Source organism: Oncorhynchus masou, chromosome 22 (assembly GCF_036934945.1).
Source record: "Oncorhynchus masou masou isolate Uvic2021 chromosome 22, UVic_Omas_1.1, whole genome shotgun sequence".
NCBI lineage: Eukaryota > Metazoa > Chordata > Actinopteri > Salmoniformes > Salmonidae > Oncorhynchus > Oncorhynchus masou.
Window position 1 is genome coordinate 16,189,966 of NC_088233.1, and position 20,584 is coordinate 16,210,549.

Here is a 20,584-nt window from a genome sequence, read left to right on the forward strand (position 1 = left end):
AATCCTGTGATGTGTGCTTATTTTTTTATCAGGTACTACTGAAACGTCTACAAATGGCATGCCCATATTTTGTTGAGAAATTTCACTGATCCCTCAAAATATTTATAAAGTATTTATCAAGTATAAATAGCGTTAACTTTGGATTGGGGACTGCAAAAAATACTTTACTAATGATTAATAAAGGATTTATAAATGTTGGAGTAATGATTCATAAATAGTCAACACACACTTTATAAATGCATTTGAAATGGTTTGTTACGGAACCTTAAAATATAGCGTTAACAAAAGATCATGCCCTAAACGTTTAACTCTTAAAATGATGATAATAATAATAATACAAATTTAATGACATCAATGTGAACTATAGCTGTCATACCACCAGGTTTATTTACGTTTTATTATTAGGCCTACATAACTTGGCCTATCATTCAGTTTTTAATGAAATGTCTTAAAGTCACATGGTTCATTCTCAAACCTTAGGCTAAATAGCATTATAGTGACTGGTAAAATACATTAGGCATCTAATTGCAAGTAGGCTCATTGATGATTTTTCTGCCCTGTTTTGGTCTTTCAAGAAATAGGACACACATTTCCAAGGCACACACTGACACACAACAGTTATTTTGAATAAATGTAGTCATTAAATTCAAAACCGTTTTATCTATCGGTGTCTTACAGCACAAATGCACTTAAAGAATGAGACTCTAACCACCCATTGAAATCAAACTGAATAATAGGATTTTTTAGAAAGATTTGTGTCAGGGTAAGAAAGAACAAACAGCTGAGAGGATGACAGTTACTTCATGGATAAGAGGATAAGAGCGCAATGGCCAGAGCTGCACATTATTTTCAGCGGGACCAGCGACATGAAATGGGATCTCTCAGATTCACCGTTTTTAACACACCAGTTAAATATTCTGACATTAAAGCCTGTCTGATTTTCGCAGAGAAAAACAGACTGGTACAGACGACATATTGCGCTCATAATATCCTACCCAATAGGCTATGCTACAATGTTTTTTTAAACTCCGTTTCAATGAGCTACGAGGGAAAATGGTCATACAAAACAATAAGCCTAATAATAATAATAACAATAATAATAACAACAATAGCCTAATTACAACATTATTTTGAATACAAGTTAATGCGGATAATATTTACAAATAATTACAATTATGACATTGCATCCTAATAGAAATGAGGCAATAACCATATTCTCAAAGTTCCTCCCACAAGCCCAAAACTAACGACATTATGCTGTTATATGCTCAAATGAATTTAAAATACACTTTTTTAATAAACCCTCTATTCACAGACAAACGTTGTGGAGTCCTTTAAAATAGCCTTTAATTAGTCGCTGTGTGCTGCCACCGTTATCACAGTGAAAACTATACCAAAAAGTGGTCAGTGTGCAAAATTGATGACTACACTTTCTTTGTTAAAAGGACATTGTCTAGCGCTTGCTTATGAAGTCTAATCCAATCATAAATTGCTTCTTCGAACCAATCAGCAGGCACTGAATTTCCCCTGAAAGAAACTCATGTCGAGAACTTTGTTGAACTTCATTGTTTGACTGTCAGTTTCGAAAAGGCTTTGCTAACGGTCCACTATAAAAAGCTTCTTCTAAATGGAATGGTCAGAAGAGAACTGTGAGTCTTTCCACTTGGATCCTATAGGCCACAGAAACTCATTCAGTGAGAAAGGGCTCTTTACAATTACTTTTCCTTATCCACCCAAAAGGAGCAATGATGTTCCCTAGTGCACTTGCGGCTCCCGATATGTACCCCAGACTACTTCGACCGCCGGCGGCTCACTCTCTGCCCCAGTCCTTGCATTCAGCGTTCGCCGCCCACTCAAGCTTTTTGGTGGAGGACCTGTTGCGGATCAGCCGGCCAGTGAGCTACTTGCACCGGACGATTCCGTTACCCAGCGTGTCTCCCCCGGGATCAGGAGCCACCACGCTGACCTGCAGTCACCACACTGACCAAGCTGTCATCACCACTTCAGCACAGACAAGAACGGGCTCTCCTCAGAACCCACTCTCCATCAACAACGACCCTAACTATCTGAAGTTTGGAGTTAATGCCATCCTAGCACCAGAAACGAGAAACGGTAAGATTATTGGGAATGTATAGGCTAATGCAAACTTCATTATTTAGCATTTACAAACAGGACACCTGTTACGCAGGGATGTGAATTTGTGTAATGCATGGATCGAGATTATGAGGGAAGTGTCACAACATTTTAGGCCTATATGATTTGACAAAACGAAATGAGTAATTTAATTCAATGATTTCTTTCATTTTGAATCACAGCATCGTGTACACCTTCAATGCATCATGCCATGCACGGGAAAACCTTCCCTCTGCCATATTTTGACGGATCGTTTCACCCCTTCCTCAGAGCATCCTATTTTCCAGGTAAATCCATTTAATAATCCGATGTCATGCTCCATGTATTCAGCTGATGTCGTTGTGCCTTAAAACAATCTGCCATTGGCTAGTTGAATCTAGAGGAAATACAACCATTAGTTCAGAGGTTGGAAGCCGAAGAACATCGTGGAATCAGTCTCGCCAATTTGATGCCCTATTTAGCAGAGGCAGGAACTGCTGACATTTTGCACCGGTTCCCCTAATCTACAAATTAGCCGCAATTGTCATGGTCTAAATTTGAGGCGGATCCCCTCTCACAAGGAAGCTGCTTGCGTCTCTTCATTGCCTCTCTTTCCCACCGAGCCAGTGCACTTAGTTATTGATAACTCACAAAGCTTTCAGCACCATGACTAATTGGTCAGCTCCCTCCGGCAGCCACACACATTCTGCTGATAGGCATTTACCAGTCATGGACTAATTCCCCATTAGGGGCTATTCATTATTTCAATATTCTCACAAGACCACATAGAGGGTTATGCATGTTTATGGATCGTGCTGATGTGAAAAACCTAAAGTTAGCTAACAACACAGTGGCTTGCGAAAGTATTCACCCCAGTGGCATTTTTCCTATTTTGTTGCCTTACAACCTGGAATTAAAATAGATTTTGGGGGGGTTGTATCATTTCATTTACACAACACGCCTACCACTTTGAAGACACTTTTTTTGTGTGAAACAAAACAAGAAATAAGACATTTTGCAGCAATTACAGCTGCAAGTCTCTTGGGGTATGTCTCTATAAGCTTGGCACATCTAGCTACTGGGATTTTTGCCCATTCTTCAAGGCAACACTGTTCTAGCTCCTTCAAGTTGGATGGGTTCTGCTGGTGTACAGCAATTTTTAAGTCATACCACAGATTCTCAATTGGATTGAGGTCTGGGCTTTGACTAGGACATTCCAAGACATTTAAATGTTTCCCCTTAAACCATTCAAATGTTGCTTTAGCAGTATGCTTAGGGTCATTGTCCTGCTGGAAGGTGAACCTCCACCCCAGTCTCAAATCTCTGGAAGACTGAAACAGGTTTCCCTCAAGAATTTCCCTGTATTTAACGCCATCCATCATTCCTTCAATTCTGACCAGTTTCCCAGTCCCTGCCGATGAAAAATATCCCCACAGCATGATGCTTCCACCACCATGCTTCACTTTGGGGATGATTTTCTCGGGGTGGTGAGAGGTGTTGGGTTTGCACAAGACATAGCGTTTTCCTTGATGGCCAAAAAGATAAATTTTATTCTCATCTGACCAGAGTACCTTCTTCCATATGTTTGGGGAGTCTCCCACATGCCTTTTACCGAACACCAAACGTGTTTGCATATTTTCTTCTTTAAGCAATGGCTTTTTCTGGCCAATCTTCCATAAAGTCCAGCTCTGTGGAGTGTATGGATTAAACTGGTCCTATGGACAGATACTCCAATCTCCGCTGTGGAGCTTTGCAGCTCCTTCAAGGTTATCTTTGGTCTCTTTGTTGCCTCTCTGATTAATGCCCCCCTTGCCTGGTCTGTGAGGTTTGGTGGGTGGTCCTCTCTTGGCAGGTTTGTTGTGGTGTCATATTCTTATGGATTTAATGATGCTCCGTGGGATGTTCAAAGTTTCTGATATTTTTTTATAATGCAACCCTGATCTGGACTTCTCCACAACTTTGTCCCTGACCTGTTTGGAGAGCTCCTTGGTCTTCATGGTGCCGCTTGCTTGGTGGTAGCCCTTGCTTAGTGGTGTTGCAGACTCTAGGGCCTTTCAGAACAGGTGTGTATATATACGTAGATCATGTGACAGATCATGTGACACTTAGATTGCACACAGGTGGACTTTATTTAACTAATTATGTGACTTCTGAAGGTAATTAGTTGCACCAGATCTTATTTAGGAGCTTCATAGCAATGGTGATGAATACATATGCACGCACCACTTTTCTGTTTTTTACTTTTTATATATTTTTTTAACAAGTAATTTTTGTAATTTCACCTCACTAATTTGGACTATTTTGTGTATGTCCATTAAATGAAATCCAAATAAAAATCTATTTTAATTACAGGTTTTAATGCAACAAAATAGGAAAAACCCCAAGGGGATGAATACTTTTTCAAGGCACTGTAGATAGCACAGTACCCTGGAGTCGTGCAAGTAAAATCTAATGATAGGCTATGGGCCGGTCTAATGCTACAGTGCTCTCTGTTATACAGTATATTTCAAGATTAAGAATATAGGTTTTTTTCCCCCCGAAGTTATAGTGAATTCACACATAAATTGGCTTTCGTATAGCCAACAATAAAGACGATTAAAATAATCTAAAATGGATAAGGTGCAGATCTGGATTTAGAGACAGCTTATTTTGAGAGCAACAAAACAACTTTAGCCTCATAGCTTTTCGTATTTAATGAAAAGGATGTGTGGCAAAAATAGGGCCCAGCCATCAGTATTCTCCAAATGATCTTGGCATGCAGACAGTTGTGAGTAGTTTGAAAGTGTAGATCCCTTTTGTTGCAGTAATATATGGCTTTAGCGGCCTGTCCTAAGCCTTTTTTCAGTTAGTTCATTACTACACAATTACCGTTCACGCTTCATTAGCTACTCTATCTTTCATTGGGCCTTTCAAAAGGGATACTCTGCCTTTTTACCATACCAATGCTATAAGGGACCAAGCAATGTGCTAATTAGCTGCTTCGTGCCAACTCACTCAAACGGACTGCATTTCGGATCTTAAAGAGAGACTTTGGTTTAAACTACGAAATAATTATCTCATATGCACCTTTAACCCCTCCACCCACTCGCTGAAGAAAAGGCCAGGCTAGTCTACTTTCACATTCACTTAGCCTATGTGTGCATTTTCTTGACTGACATGATGCAATGCTAATGGTATGTTGTTTTGAAAAATATTTTAGCATCGTCTTCAGTGGTTCCTATCCCTGGTACCTTTTCATGGCCGCTGGCTGCAAGAGGAAAGCCCAGGAGAGGGATGCTCCGACGGGCAGTGTTCTCTGATGTCCAGCGCAAAGCCCTGGAGAAAATGTTTCAGAAACAGAAATACATCAGCAAACCAGACAGAAAGAAGCTGGCTGCAAAACTTGGGCTAAAAGACTCACAGGTAAAAATTAAAAAGTAATTTAGGCCCACATCAATACAAAACATTATCTTAATACAGGCTAGGCCTATTTTGGGATTATTACTGGTATGTTATACTCTTGTTATTAGAATCAACCATTAGGCCTATTAGATAGCCTAATAATATTTAATGTATTTTTCAAGGTGAAAATATGGTTCCAAAACCGAAGAATGAAATGGCGCAATTCCAAAGAGAGGGAGTTGTTGTCGTCCGGAGGTTGCCGGGAACAAACCCTTCCAACTAAAATGAACCCCCACCCGGACCTCAGTGACGTCGGGAAGAAGTCCTGTGAGGAGGAGGTGGATGCGTTCAGGCGGGACAGCCCGCGCTCAGCCTTCTGCCGCTCGCCATCAGAGCGCGAACTTTTGAACAGTGTGGAGTCGCACCTCTCTTCGCCTTGCAACTCCAGCAAGCACTCCGACTTCTCAGAATCAGAGGATGAAGAGATTACAGTGTCTTAGTTGTGCATAACACATACATTATGCTTATATAAAGTTGTTTAAACACATACTGTATATTGTCACATATATTGTATATAGACATTATTACCCAAATGAGACCCATGCATTCTTTAATTTGAACACATAGCCTATTTGTCTGCGATATAACCAATTCTCCTATATGTTAAATGTAGGGAGTGATATTGGTTGTGGCAGATATTTCAGTACTTATTAAGCAAATTTGACATATTTTTGCAGCTTTTACTCTTTGTACCATATTTTGTAAGGGACATTTTTATACCAAGAGGATTATATCCGATTACAATGCGATGGTGAAAAGGCCAGGCTTTTACAATCCAGATGCTATGTCTTTATCTATGTTCAATGTATAACTTAAAAATACATATATTATTTGTATGCTTTGTTTAAATGTTTGTATTTTGAGAGTATTTTTTTCCAAATAAAACTAGAAAATGTAAAGAACAACTTCTGCTTTCTTGACAATGGTCCAACAAAACACAATACTTAATAAATCATTATTGAATGTCAATAGGATTCATTATATTTCTACTACAAAAATTAGACGATGATAGATGAGGTGTCACTGCTGTTCTAATACGAAAGACAGGTCAGTATGAAAGAATGCATTGTCTTCCACGGTCTTAAAACGGACAATGAAAAGGTGCAGTCATTGTGGCCCTCCATTCTGGTTGTACACACTTCTACTGTACAGATGGCAGGTATACGGGGTATAGACCGGAGGACATACCAGTTACATAGGTAGCCTAAATAATAACAGAAAATGACATAGGTAGCCTAAATAATAACAGAAAATGACATAGGTAGCCTAAATAATAACAGAAAATTACATAGGTAGCCTAAATAATAACAGAAAATTACATAGGTGGCCTAAATAATAACAGAAAATTACATAGGTAGCCTAAATAATAACAGCAAATTACATAGGTAGCCTAAATAACAGAAAATTGAGACAGAGTTGAGACAATGGAACTGGGCTTAACACACTGAACATTGCTGAACAATATTTAAAACCACATGAGATCAAATAAAACTTTTTGCATTTAAATGAACTTACACTGATTTAGAGGATTTCTCTGAATACAAAAAAATGAAAAGTACAGTATCGTGACCAGATTTATTCTCAGTCTCATGATATTTCACATAAATTATTGACAACATATTAACAACATACAATCTATAAACCAAACTGTACACAAATGACTACTCTCTTTCTGTACAAGATTTCTAGAAAATGTTTTCAAAACGTGGGATTCAGATAAAATATTTAAAAACACTTTTTTTACATAAGCAAAATGCACATATCAAATCATTATTAACAACTAGATTCAATAGCACAACTTTTTCACAACATTCCAACATCCAAACTTTGTGGGACCAAGAAAAGAAAAACAAACATTTTCTATTTGTGCTTGCATCACCCTTTACAATCCAGTAAGATATGGTAGTGAAAATACAAACCTCACATAAATATTCACAGATCAATGTACTTACAATACAACTTTTGACAATACGTAAAAATGGAAGTGATTTTTGTTTTGGCTTTAGTAAAAAATTCCAAATGAAATTTGCATAGCATTTGTTTCTAAGAACACTCAGAGGATGAACAGCAACAACACTGGCAGATAATGGGGACCTTGTGAGGGGGAGCAACCAAAGTGGTGCCTAATAGTAGCATAAGCCACTGAAAAAACTCCATCTTATTAGGGAATCAATTCTAGTCACTCCAATACAGCAACACTGAGAATCCCATTAACACTTGATGCAAATGGTCCTGGTACTAATTCTCCAGAGTGAATGACTAGACACGCCAGCCTCTGTCTCAAAGCCATGCAGTCGCTCTGATTCCTTTCTAGACTGGGACCTTTCCGATGTGGGTCCACATGTCCTAAGTGCCTCTATAAGAGCAACACTGGGTTGAAACATTTCATGCAGGGATTGCGCTCCGTTTTGAGCTGAATAAAAGACAAACAAGCACGGTTGGGATACTGTTTGAAACGCTCATGAGGTAATATATATTTAAACAATTCTGTCAATAAATTTACATTTTCCCAAGCAGAGCACCAAAAAATCCTATAAGCATCACTGATTTAAAAAAATCCCTAACAAAAGCCTAGACCTTTTTGCTACCCGCTAGGTGCACAGAAAGGATGTGTTTTCATCAAAGTCTGAACAAGCTAGCAGCCAGCACCTAAACTCTGCACAGCCTCTATAGAAATCATGTTCATTAAAGGCATGCGTGTTACCACCGTTGTTATAAAAGTAGCAAGGCATCATTTGAAAGTTAAGCATAAAACATATGTCCACCATGGTGTGTGCCTCTCCACTAAGAAAATGCACACAGGCCAAGCTGCTAGGTAAAGTCCCCCTTATCTCAGCTCGCTGGTCACCATAGCAGCACCCACCTGTAGCACACGCTCCAGCAGGTATATCTCTCTGGTCACCCCCAAAACCAATTCTTCCTTTGGCCGCCTCTCCTTACAGTTCTCTGCTGCCAATGACTGGAACAAACTACAAAAATCTCTGAAACAGGAAACACTTATCTCCCTCACTAGCTTTAAGCACCAGATGTCAGAGCAGCTCACAGATTACTGCACCTGTACATAGCTCATTTATAATTTAGCCCAAACAACTAACTCTCCCCCTACTGTATTTATTTTGCTCCTTTGCACCCCATTATTTCTATCTCTACTTTGCACATTCTTCCACAGAAAATCTACCAATCCAGTGTTTTACTTGCTATATTGTCTTTACTTCGCCACCATGGACTTTTTTGCCTTTACCTCCCTTATCTCACCTCACTTGCTCACATTGTATATAGACTTATTTTTCTACTGTATTATTGACTGTATGTTTGTTTTACTCCATGTGTAACTGTGTTGTTGTATGTGTCGAACTGCTTTGTTTTATCTTGGCCAGGTCGCAATTGTAAATGAGAACTTGTTCTCAACTTGCCTACCTGGTTAAATAAAGGTGAAATAAAAAAGAAATTAAAAAAAGCTCTATGCAGCTGAGTGAATGTATATCCAGTTATTGCTACTCAGTTTGGACCACATAAGCTATAGCCTAGGTTAGGTCACAGTCAAGGCAACCGGTTTGACATCTGATAAGCTATAGCCTAGGTTAGGTCACAGTCAAGGCAACCGGTTTGACATCTGATAAGCTATAGCCTAGGTTAGGTCACAGTCAAGGCAACCGGTTTGACATCTGATAAGCTATAGCCTAGGTTAGGTCACAGTCAAGGCAACCGGTTTGACATCTGATAAGCTATAGCCTAGGTTAGGTCACAGCCAAGGCAACCGGTTTGACATCTGATAAACTATAGCCTAGGTTAGGTCACAGTCAAGGCAACCGGTTTGACATCTGATAAACTATAGCCTAGGTTAGGTCACAGTCAAGGCAACCGGTTTGACATCTGATAAACTATAGCCTAGGTTAGGTCACAGTCAAGGCAACCGGTTTGACATCTGATAAACTATAGCCTAGGTTAGGTCACAGTCAAGGCAACCGGGTTGACATCTGATAAACTATAGCCTAGGTTAGGTCACAGTCAAGGCAACCGGTTTGACATCTGATAAGCTATAGCCTAGGTTAGGTCACAGTCAAGGCAACCGGTTTGACATCTGATAAGCTATAGCCTAGGTTAGGTCACAGTCAAGGCAACCGGGTTGACATCTGATAAACTATAGCCTAGGTTAGGTCACAGTCAAGGCAACCGGTTTGACATCTGATAAACTATAGCCTAGGTTAGGTCACAGTCAAGGCAACCGGGTTGACATCTGATAAACTATAGCCTAGGTTAGGTCACAGTCAAGGCAACCGGTTTGACATCTGATAAACTATAGCCTAGGTTAGGTCACAGCCAAGGCAACCGGGTTGACATCTCATGAGCTATAGCTTAGGTTAGGTCACAGTCAAGGCAACCGGTTTGACATCTGATAAGCTATAGCCTAGGTTAGGTCACAGTCAAGGCAACCGGGTTGACATCTCATGAGCTATAGCCTAGGTTAGGTCACAGTCAAGGCAACCGGGTTGACATCTCATGAGCTATAGCCTAGGTTAGGTCACAGTCAAGGCAACCGGGTTGACATCTCATGAGCTATAGCCTAGGTTAGGTCACAGTCAAGGCAACAGGTTTGACGTCTCATAAGATTTGTCATTTATTTATATGGTTGACTGTCTTTGCCTGTGATTGTAAACAGACTCCTAATAAACATTGAAAATAGTAGAGGACTGAGTTGAAATTATTCAGGTTATTGAACTTTGACTGGGATTTTTATCTTGGGTTACCAGCACTCAGTATGGCCCAAGGCTATTAAATTCCAGTCCTGGAGGGGAGAAACATTTCCGTTTTTTTGTTTCTATCTGGTAGTTAATTGTATTCAAGTGGTTTCCAGATCTGAATTAGAAGGAGAGGATGAAAAAAACAGAAGTATTTCATCCCTTCAGGACCGGAATTTATTAGCCCTGTAAGGCCTACACTCTTAGAATAAAAGGTGCTATCTAGAACCTAAAAGGGTTTTTCGGCTGTCCCCATAGGAGGACCCTTTGAAGAACCCTTTTTGGAAAGTAGTGAGTTCCAACTATCAATAGGTCCAAATTCTAACTTCAAATACATCTTCAAATACATAACCTCATATCAGTCTCCCATTGATGTCAATGGATGATTAACACAAAGGTATCTCAAGTTAGGATGTGTCCCAGCCACAGTGAGTATTATCTGCCCCAGTGAGACTCATAGTGTGCACTCCAGTGATAAGTCCAGCACGGTGTTGTCATGGTGATCCTGGTTGCTGTTGGAGTCACTGTCGTAGCTCTGAGTGCTGGCGGAACAGTGAGCCGCTTCCTTTAACTTCATCAGCATGTTCATCTGTGGAGATTAGAGGTCAGAGGTCAGATAGGTTGTCCCCTACATACAGACACCGATGCTAACCATAAAAGCATCAATAGGACAGTAGAGTCTTTAAAAACACCTTAATGAAATACTTTGATCTTGGATACAAACATCAAGTGAAGCCTTTGTCCATACAGACCATCATCACATACAGGATTATTGTGTAATGTCATACCAAACAGACTTTCTTGAATATTTCCAAATCCAACTGATATTTGGGATGAAGATTGTCAGAAAGGCTAACATGAGGAAGGGATTATAATTCACTTACCAGGGGGTCTTCGTTAGTGCCTCCCTGGGGAAGCTGCTTGCTGGGACATCCGTCTTTGGAGATGGAGTATCCATCGAATCCCACGTCCACTGGCCGGAGCTTCAGCAGCTGGGTCCATTCGTGCTGCAGGGGGCTGGCTGCCCAGGGATAGCTCTCCACCACCCACTGTGCTGGATCCTCCCATGGAGCTCTCCTCCCATACAGCTAGTCGACAGACAGACAGACGACTCGGTTAGAATCATGTTAGCTGATCAGTGATTTTCCTTAAAAACTACTCCTTCAAGGGTTTTTCTTTATGTTTACTATTTTCTACATTGTAGAATAATAGTAAAGACATCAAAACTATGAAATAACACATATGGAATCATGTAGTAACCAAAAAAGTGTTAAAAAATATATGTGTGTGTGTGTGTGTGGGGGGGCTTATTATATACATGCATGTATTACATCTCTCTGTGTATGTGTGTTAGTTACTAACCATCATTCAAAGGCCTTGTTCTACTGCAAATGTGAATTGATGCCACATTTCCAGCGTTGTGTAATTTTAGAGTACCTGCAGCCCCTCTCGGACAGCCTCCAGCATGTAGGGAATGATGGAATAGTTCCACAGATCTGTGAACCACACTCTGGATCCCTCCACATCCATCGGGCAGGACAGGAAGAGGCGGGGCCCTGGGAGGAAGATAGAGAGACAAATGTCAACAAAACATATCTTTTCATTCAGTAGAACCTTCAATCTTGTCCCATATATGTGTTCTATATCGACACATTTCAAATAGACAATAGAAAAGAATGCATTCATTCAGGCACAGTTAAATATCTATTCATCCAACTCTTACGTCATAATGTAAAACAACTTGGCCAGATAATGTCAGAAAAAAAGAAAAGAAAATGTGATTTTTAGTGGCTCTTACCGATGGTGACGTCCGAGGAGCTGTGGGACTCCAGGAAGCGGTTGAGGTGATGCCAGACAGTAGGGATCCACTCGATGATCCTCACCAGCTCAGCATTGCGCTGTCGGCTGCTGATCTCCGTCTCCATCAGCCTCCTCCTCAGGAACCGACCCAGGAAGCCCTTCACTGGCTCAGTATGGTTGGCACACAGCACCCACCTAGACAGGACACAGTAACCAGACAACAGTTTAGAGGATGATCAGTTACTGTTCAAATAGACCTCTAATCAGGGTTAGGCAGAGAAGAGATATCAGTCCATCCATTTATAAATACTGCCCTCTTGTGGGGTCTACATGACAAGTCACACAAATACAATTTTACATTTCAGAATAGAGATGACATACCACATTAATTGTTTACTGAAAAAATACAGTCACATATAAGAAATGATAGGACATGATATACTTGAAGTTATGATGAAGCTGGAGGTTGGGAGTGGTCGATGAAGCCTGATTCATTGTTCCAATGATATAAGGACTGTGAAAAAACAAGTAATTGAGTATTTAGGAGTGTCACATAAATACAAATGTTTTTATGTGTGTGTATATGTGTGTGTGGGTGTGCGTCTCTCTGTGTGTGTGTGTGTGTGTGTGTGTGTGTGTGCGTGTGTATCGGTGTGTATGGGTGTGCGCCTCTGTGTGTGTGTGTGTGTGTGTGTGTGTCTCTGTGTGTGTGTGTGTGTGTGTGTGTGTGTACACTGACCAGCGGTGGTGCTTGCAGCTGAGCAGGCCATTGAAGACCTCTCCCAGGGAGCTGCTGCGGTGCAGGTTGTCCAGTATGACCACCAGGGGCATGTTCACCCCATGACTCATACTATTACACTTGTCAGCCAGGTTAGACAGGTACTGACACAGCTCCTGGACACCAGCAACAAACAGACTACAGAGTTTAACATTTCCACATTAACCACACAATGATTCCCCACACAGCCTCTAAAATACCACAGATACATTACTAATGACATATCAAACATGTTTTCCAATTACTGTATCCTCCAACTGTTCAAATGTAAGGAGGAATAAGCATTTACATCCGGTAATGTCCTCTCTCTCATATAGCTACACTCATTAGGGTTAGATTCTGGCACCTCTGCTCTCATACAGAAAGTATCCCATGGTAAAGGTTATTCCTACATATGAGTCATGATAGTGTTTGACAGACCTTGCTTGACTTGTGGTCTACGTTGAACGTGGCAATGGTCCCATCGGTGACCTCACTTCTCTCCCTCAGCACCATGTGTTCGGCCAACCGGCTGGCCAGGAAGCTCTTTCCAGTGCCGCTGGGGCCAGACAGGATGATCCTGCCGTGGTCATGCAGCTGGGACACGTAGCGCTGCAGCAGGGGCTTGGGAATCAGTGTCTCGAATACCAGGCTGTCCTGGCTGTGCTCACACACACCTACAGGCAGGTGGCAGCACAGAACACATTTATGTTAAAGGATATGTTCACTTTTTTTATTATTCACTTAATTGTTTTGTTATTCACTGACCCAGACAGCTTTTAATTACAGGGCTCAGATTTACTTAAATAGTGACTACTAGCAAAAACAACAGAGTGATAGGGGCATAGATCTCATTTTCTAAACTTTGCACAGAGGTCCATTCTTGCCCATACCTTTGAGGGAGAGAGAGATGGTGTCACTATCTCCAACAAGGTATCCACAGGGCAGGAGTTCAGGGGTGTCAGCCCCACTGGTACGATGGATGTCCCCGATGCTATAGCCCAGAACACAGTCTGAGTTTAGACCCAGCTGGCTGACTGGGTCCACATGGATGATGTACTCCTGCAGGACCAGGGACCAATCACAAATCAGCTACAAGAGCAGGGATCAATCACATCCTCAGATACAGGACCAGGGACCAATCACATTATCAGATACAAGACCTGGGACCAATGACATTATCAGATACAAGACCAGGGACCAATCACAAATCAGCTACAAGAGCAGGGATCAATCACATCCTCAGATACAGGACCAGGGACCAATCAAATAATCAGATACAGGAACAGGGACCAATCACACATCAAATACAGGTGTATACTAGTCATTCCTCTACCAAGAGTATTTAGTGCCTGTTGATTTACCTTGAAGAGACGTCTGACCACCCCATCAAGCACATCCCACTTAGTTTTCCCACTGACACCAATGCAACCAATCAGGAAATTACGAGGTCTACGGTCCTAGAAAATAAGATACGATATTAAGGACAAATATGGGCACAGTCATACATTATTTGGTAGCCAGTGTAATTTTTTGTGAGTTGGAAATGTAAGAAGTGTTGTACCTCTTTCCACTTGGTGTCCTCATCCAGAGTTACGACCACCTTGACGTGTTGTCCTTCTTTCCGTGAGCTACCATCCCCGTTGTCCTCCAACAGCATGTCTACAGAGACAGGGACATAGATGTCTGGTTTGCAGTAGTCAACTACAAACAATCACACACACACATACACACGCACAGAGACTAAAACATGCACGCACGCACGCTTCGATCACTTACTCACACACTCAATCTTACCGAGGCTGGTGGACTCTGTTAGGGCGAGGCCGTGCTGTGACTGGCCTGCTGAGGGTGAGGCCACTGAGGCCTGTGAGGCTGCTCTGCTGCAGCTGCCCTGACTCTCCATCTTCAGACAGTCGTTCTCGGTCTTCAGCCTCTCTATCTCGCCCTGAGGACAGGTTACAACACACCAGGTCAAACACAGCTCAAAGCATCTCACTACATTCTATTTGATGTGCTTTGTGGTGGCCAATGTTTGAGTGGTCATTTATAGGGTGTGGAGTTTTCCCCAGGTCACAAGGTCAGGGAAACTTCCAGGCCCTCATCATGTTCTATGTCATTGGTCATATGTGGTTACGTTATGGTCACCCTCACCTGCATTCGGTTCATGGACTCCCTGAGCTGGTCAAGCTGGTGGGCGGAGCTGAGGGCCTCCAGGCGTATGTCAGTCAGCTTCATCTCCTTGTCTCGGAGCTCACTGCGGAGCCCCATCACCTTCTCCGCCTCGCTGTCTGTGTACTCTGAGATCCTGCAGACAAGACATAGACAGTCTGGTCAGTTCAGGGTTATCCAGAAGGCCAGTCCTCAAGAGCACATCCCCAGAAAATCCCATGAAGCACATTCTCTTGCAGACAATTATCAGACAATTATGCTTTTCAAGTACATGTTTTGTCACTGCCACGAAATATTGTTGCTTATTCGAAGTAGATAGGGGTCCAGGCAATCAGGCAATAGTAAACAGGACAAGATGAAGGTCCTGTGAAGGATGTGTGATTGGCTCCTTCATTCTAGTTTCAATAGCACAACAGGCATGAGTGATGAAGTTGAGATGAATTGTTAGGATAATCACTTGGTGCATCAAGGCCATTTGTTAGGATTATCCATCATCAGAATTGATCATAAAGTGAATGGGGGTTTACAGACGTTATTCACACTATTACCGAGCCAGAGACCCAGTCCTCAACACCCCAGTTCTACCGCCCCGGCCACGCCCACTAACAGGCAGGGGAGAGAGAATGGGGCTAGAGAAACACAGACAGACGGACAAGAGAGGGACAGATTCAATACAAACATCTAACTAGGGACTAAAACAATGAGGCCATGCAGTCTCTAATTATCATACACACAGTTATGCATGTGGTACTGGTATATAGGGGTACTGGTGTATATGGGGTACTGGTGCATATACAGTGGGGCAAAAAAGTATTTAGTCAGCCACCAATTGTTAAAGTTCACCCACTTAAGAAGATGAGAGAGGCCTGTAATTTTCATCATAGGTACACTTCAACTAAGACAGACGAAATGAGAAAAAGATATATCCAGAAAATCACATTGTAGGATTTTTAATTAATTTATTTACAAATTATGGTGGAAAATAAGTATTTGGTCAATAACAAAAGTTTCTCAATACTTTGTTATATACCCTTTGTTGGCAATGACAGAGGTCAAACGTTTTCTGTAAGTCTTCACAAGGTTTTCACACACTGTTGCTGGTGTTTTGGCCCATTCCTCCATGCAGATCTCCTCTAGAGCAGTGATGTTTTGGGGCTGTTGCTGGGCAACACGGACTTTCAACTCCCTCCAAAGATTTTCTATGGGGTTGAGATCTGGAGACTGGCTAGGCCACTCCAGGACCTTGAAATGCTTCTTACGAAGCCACTCCTTCGTGGCCCGGGCGGTGTGTTTGGGATCATTGTCATGCTGAAAGACCCAGCCACGTTTAATCTTTAATGCCCTTGCTGATGGAAGGAGGTTTTCACTCAAAATCTTCACGATACATGGCCCCATTCATTCTTTCCTTGACACTGATCAGTCGTCCTGGTCCCTTTGCAGAAAAACAGCCCCGGAGCATGATGTTTCCACCCCCATGCTTCACAGTAGGTATGGTGTTCTTTGGATGCAACTCAGCATTCTTTGTCCTCCAAACACGACAAGTTGAGTTTTTACCAAAAATATATATTTTGGTTTCATCTGACCATATGACATTCTCCCAATCTTCTTCTGGATCATCCAAATGCTCTCTAGCAAACTTCAGACGGGCCTGGACATGTACTGGCTTTAAGCAGGGGGACACGTCTGGCACTGCAGGATTTGAGTCCCGGGCGGCGTAGTGTATTACTGATGGTAGGCTTTGTTACTTTGGTCCCAGCTCTCTGCAGGTCATTCACTATGTGGTTCTGGGATTTTTGCTCACCGTTCTTGTGATCATTTTGACCCCACGGGGTGAGATCTTGCGTGGAGCCCCAGATTATCAGTGGTCTTGTATGTCTTCCATTTCCTAATAATTGCTCTCACAGTTGATTTCTTCAAACCAAGCTGCTTACCTATTGCAGATTCAGTCTTCCCAGCCTGGTGCAGGTCTACAATTTGGAGTGTGACTGTTTGAGGCTGTGGACAGGTGTCTTTTATACGGATAACAAGTTCAAACAGGTGCCATTAATACAGGTAATGAGTGGAGGACAGAGGAGCCTCTTAAAGAAGAAGTTACAGGTCTGTGAGAGACAGAAATCTTGCTTGTTTGTAGGTGACCAAATACTTATTTTCTACCATAATTTGGAAATAAATTCATTAAAAATCCTACATTGTGATTTCCTGGATTTTTTTTTCTCATTTTGTCTGTCATAGTTGAAGTGTATCTATGATGAAAATTACAGACCTCTCTCATCTTTTTAAGCGGGAGAACTTGCACAATTGGTGGCTGACTAAATACTTTTTTTGCCCCACTGTATATATACTGTACATATAGACTTCTATAGTATATATACAAATGTTAAGATAGCTGTATCAGACACGATGGGAGTCAGTTGTAATCATTAATATGGTCATGTAATCCTCCCGACCCCTGAGTTGACTCCCGACCCCTGAGTTGAGGGAACAGGGAGCTTCTATTATGATCCACTATCTCCTCCCAGTTATAAACAGGTGAGCGTCTAATGGTCTATTGGTCTGGGCCCAGGTACTCACAGAGAGTTGGAGTGGGAGTTCTGGAGCATGGGTGTAGAGGTGGTGGAGCAGTTATATGCTGTTAGCTTGGGGGAGGAGGGCAGGGAACAGTCGGTCATCTCCTCAATGTCTGAGTGGGAGGACGCAGACTTGGGCGACTTCTTCTTCCCAAATGCCTGTTTGAAGGAGCTCCGGAGCTGCAGCCGGGGACAGGGGGAGGAACAGGGAGCAGGGAAGAAAAGAGAGAGACCTGAGTACATAGTGAAACACACAGACACATCAGGGAGTTGAAAGAAAAACCTGTACACAAAGCATTTATAAACTTCTACTCTTTCACCGTCTCCATCTGTTCAAGCAATAATCATTTTTGGAAAGAGTGTGTGATCTTACCTCATAAACCTGCCACACCATAGGAGAGCACAAGAGGGAAAATACAAGACAAAACAGCATGCTGATCATAGACAACTTCAACTTTTAGCTCACTTAAATAATCCAAGACCTTGTACAGGTGTTAGGGACAGAGACTAGGCTGTTCACAAGGTAGCTCACTAAAGAGACTGAATGCAAACAAACAACTCACAGCTACACACAGGGAATGAACACCAGGCTATTAGAGAGAATAAGATATCACTTTGACAACTTCTCACTAATTGACATGACTACTCAATCACTAAAAGGCAGATTTAGATATTTAAACTCAGGAGCCGTCTCCCCCTTGTGGTCAAATAGTCAGGTACTCCACGGTTGTACTTCTAACCTATACATAGCTACAGATGTCATATCTTAATTTGATCACACTGTTGTTGCAGATAATTTTCATTTAAACAGGTTAAAAAGGATTCTAAAGTTTGTCATTTTCACTTGAAAATATCAGACTTGATTTATTTTAACAAAAAATATAACAACCCCTTTAAAAATGTCCATTAATTATAATCCACATAATAATTCACCTTTCCTGTTGCTGCAGGGTTAATTTACTGCTGTGAGAAACTGGTCAAATTAAGATAGTACATCTGTACAAGTATCATCACTATGGACAGTCTGCATACATAGTCATCTTTCACCTTCCCTCCAACACACGCAACAGCATTATTATATCAGGACAAAAGAACACACAGATATTTTATTAGGTTACAGGCCATGTTGAACCAGAATATACACACATCTGCCTTTTCTACAGGCAAAAAAATGTACATTGACCTAAGCTTGTATTTAACTATAACAGACTACAGACTAAACCTTATTGTAGCAACGTACAGTTTGTTTGCAGTTTTTCATATGCAATAAGAGAACGGCTCACAAAACTCCACTCAGTCTAGTTTCTAGAGGAGCTCCCTAAGAGCAATAAACATATTCACCTTTGCTCCAGCACAAGGAGGCTGAGACAATCAGGAGGATTGGAGGAAAGGTCAAAAACACATTACAGATTAGACAGACAGACACACACACACAGAGCGCCAGCCAGCCAGCCAGACACACACACACACAGAGCGCCAGCCAGCCAGACAGACACACACACAGAGCGCCAGCCAGCCAGACACACACACACAGAGCGCCAGCCAGCCAGACACACACACAGAGCGCCAGCCAGACACACACAGAGCGCCAGCCAGCCAACCAGACACACACAGAGCGCCAGCCAGACACACACAGAGCGCCAGCCAGCCAGACACACACAGAGCGCCAGCCAGCCAGACACACACAGAGCGCCAGCCAGACACACACAGAGCGCCAGCCAGACACACATAGAGCGCCAGCCAGCCAGACACACATAGAGCGCCAGCCAGTCACACACAGAGCGCCAGACAGACAGACAGGAGGACCGACCCAGTTCTTCTTGTTCTTGTTCTTATTCTTGGAGTCCAGCTCCTGGTTGCTGCCCACACTGGAGTGGCTGGTGGCGCTTGTGATGCTGGACACACTGTCAGATGAGTGCTGTCTGTGGATACGCAGGTCCAGGTGAGACTGGGAGCTCTCATTGGCTGAAGCTATGGAATACACAAGAAAGTGACTGGGTTAGACAGGGACCAGATGATGACATAGAATTGGAAACCATTCAGCTTCTGAGTCAGATGCCTTTGTCACTAGGCAATAACCATCCATCCTTGTTGTGTTTCCATGGTGATGTGGGAGGTAACTTCTCACCTGACCTATCACCGTTGCAGGAGGTCTCTGGGAGATTGATGTCACCGTTGATGGCTGCCTGGACTGCGGTATTCTGCTTCGTCAGGTGTTCTATGGTCTTCCTCAGCTCGTTTAGCTCAGAGTCCTACAACACAGCAACATGATAAAACAACACAATTAGCTCCACCATCCATCCAAGGAAGGACGGACATATTTGTAAGGAAACAGACCACAGCCCCAGTCCATACCTTCTTCTCAGCCGTGGTGGTAAGTCCCTGGAGTCGGATGGTCATGTTCCCCAAGCTCTGCTCAAATGCTGCTACCAGGTGAGCCTGAAGACATACACACAACAGTTCACATTTAGTGATCCATGTATGAGGAAAGTAAGCAAATTGACCTGCTGACAATGTCATTTGTAATCCCATCTCAAGGCTGTGAAAAGGGCAACTGCCACTTTCGGAAAAGGTCTTGCTCATAAGAACACACCCATGTACTTTTCATGACATGCATACACAGAGCCAAAACAAAACATACACAGGTGATAATGGCTTCTATGACATGTTGTACCAAGTATTTTCAGTAAGAATGACAGGTCAGAACATGTTGGAAATGGATCAATGCTGATGTAAAGGGTGATGGGGCAGGCTCTCTGACGGCTAGATAGCTACAGTAGCTGTCTGGGAAGGGTTCCATGTTTTAGCAGCCTGGTAGAGATCAACATGAGGCCAACACAAGTCCTAACACACTCTAGCTAGCTCTCAGCTGCCTTAGTGAAACCAGAGACCTGCTATCTTCTCACAGCCACAGATGAGCACATGGGGACAAAGGAAAAATAGTAATACAGTTAGGATGTTTTCATCTCATATGCAGAGTAAACATAATCACCAGT

The 20,584-nt window shown here is 42.3% G+C and overlaps 2 protein-coding genes across 2 annotated transcripts in view; one reads left to right on the forward strand and one right to left on the reverse strand.

Moving 5' to 3' along the window:
• Positions 1-1,731: 1,731 nt before the first annotated feature.
• Positions 1,732-6,449, forward strand: dbx1b (developing brain homeobox 1b). Its single transcript, XM_064929413.1, has 4 exons — positions 1,732-2,112; positions 2,316-2,420; positions 5,312-5,514; positions 5,676-6,449. Exons 1-4 carry the CDS (start codon positions 1,746-1,748, stop codon positions 5,991-5,993), a joined length of 993 nt encoding a protein of 330 aa, XP_064785485.1. The 5' UTR covers positions 1,732-1,745; the 3' UTR covers positions 5,994-6,449.
• A 665-nt stretch (positions 6,450-7,114) lies between these two features.
• Positions 7,115-20,584, reverse strand: part of LOC135509090 (neuron navigator 2-like) — an 89,666-nt gene continuing 76,196 nt past the window's right edge. Inside the window, 16 exon segments of the mRNA XM_064929412.1 lie at positions 7,115-10,881; positions 11,177-11,380; positions 11,730-11,848; positions 12,091-12,287; positions 12,535-12,606; positions 12,832-12,986; positions 13,291-13,526; positions 13,743-13,911; positions 14,214-14,309; positions 14,414-14,511; positions 14,647-14,797; positions 15,004-15,157; positions 17,593-17,768; positions 19,399-19,559; positions 19,717-19,840; positions 19,944-20,027. Of these exon segments, the coding sequence (XP_064785484.1) occupies positions 10,747-10,881; positions 11,177-11,380; positions 11,730-11,848; positions 12,091-12,287; positions 12,535-12,606; positions 12,832-12,986; positions 13,291-13,526; positions 13,743-13,911; positions 14,214-14,309; positions 14,414-14,511; positions 14,647-14,797; positions 15,004-15,157; positions 17,593-17,768; positions 19,399-19,559; positions 19,717-19,840; positions 19,944-20,027 (2,331 nt within the window). The 3' untranslated portion in view covers positions 7,115-10,746.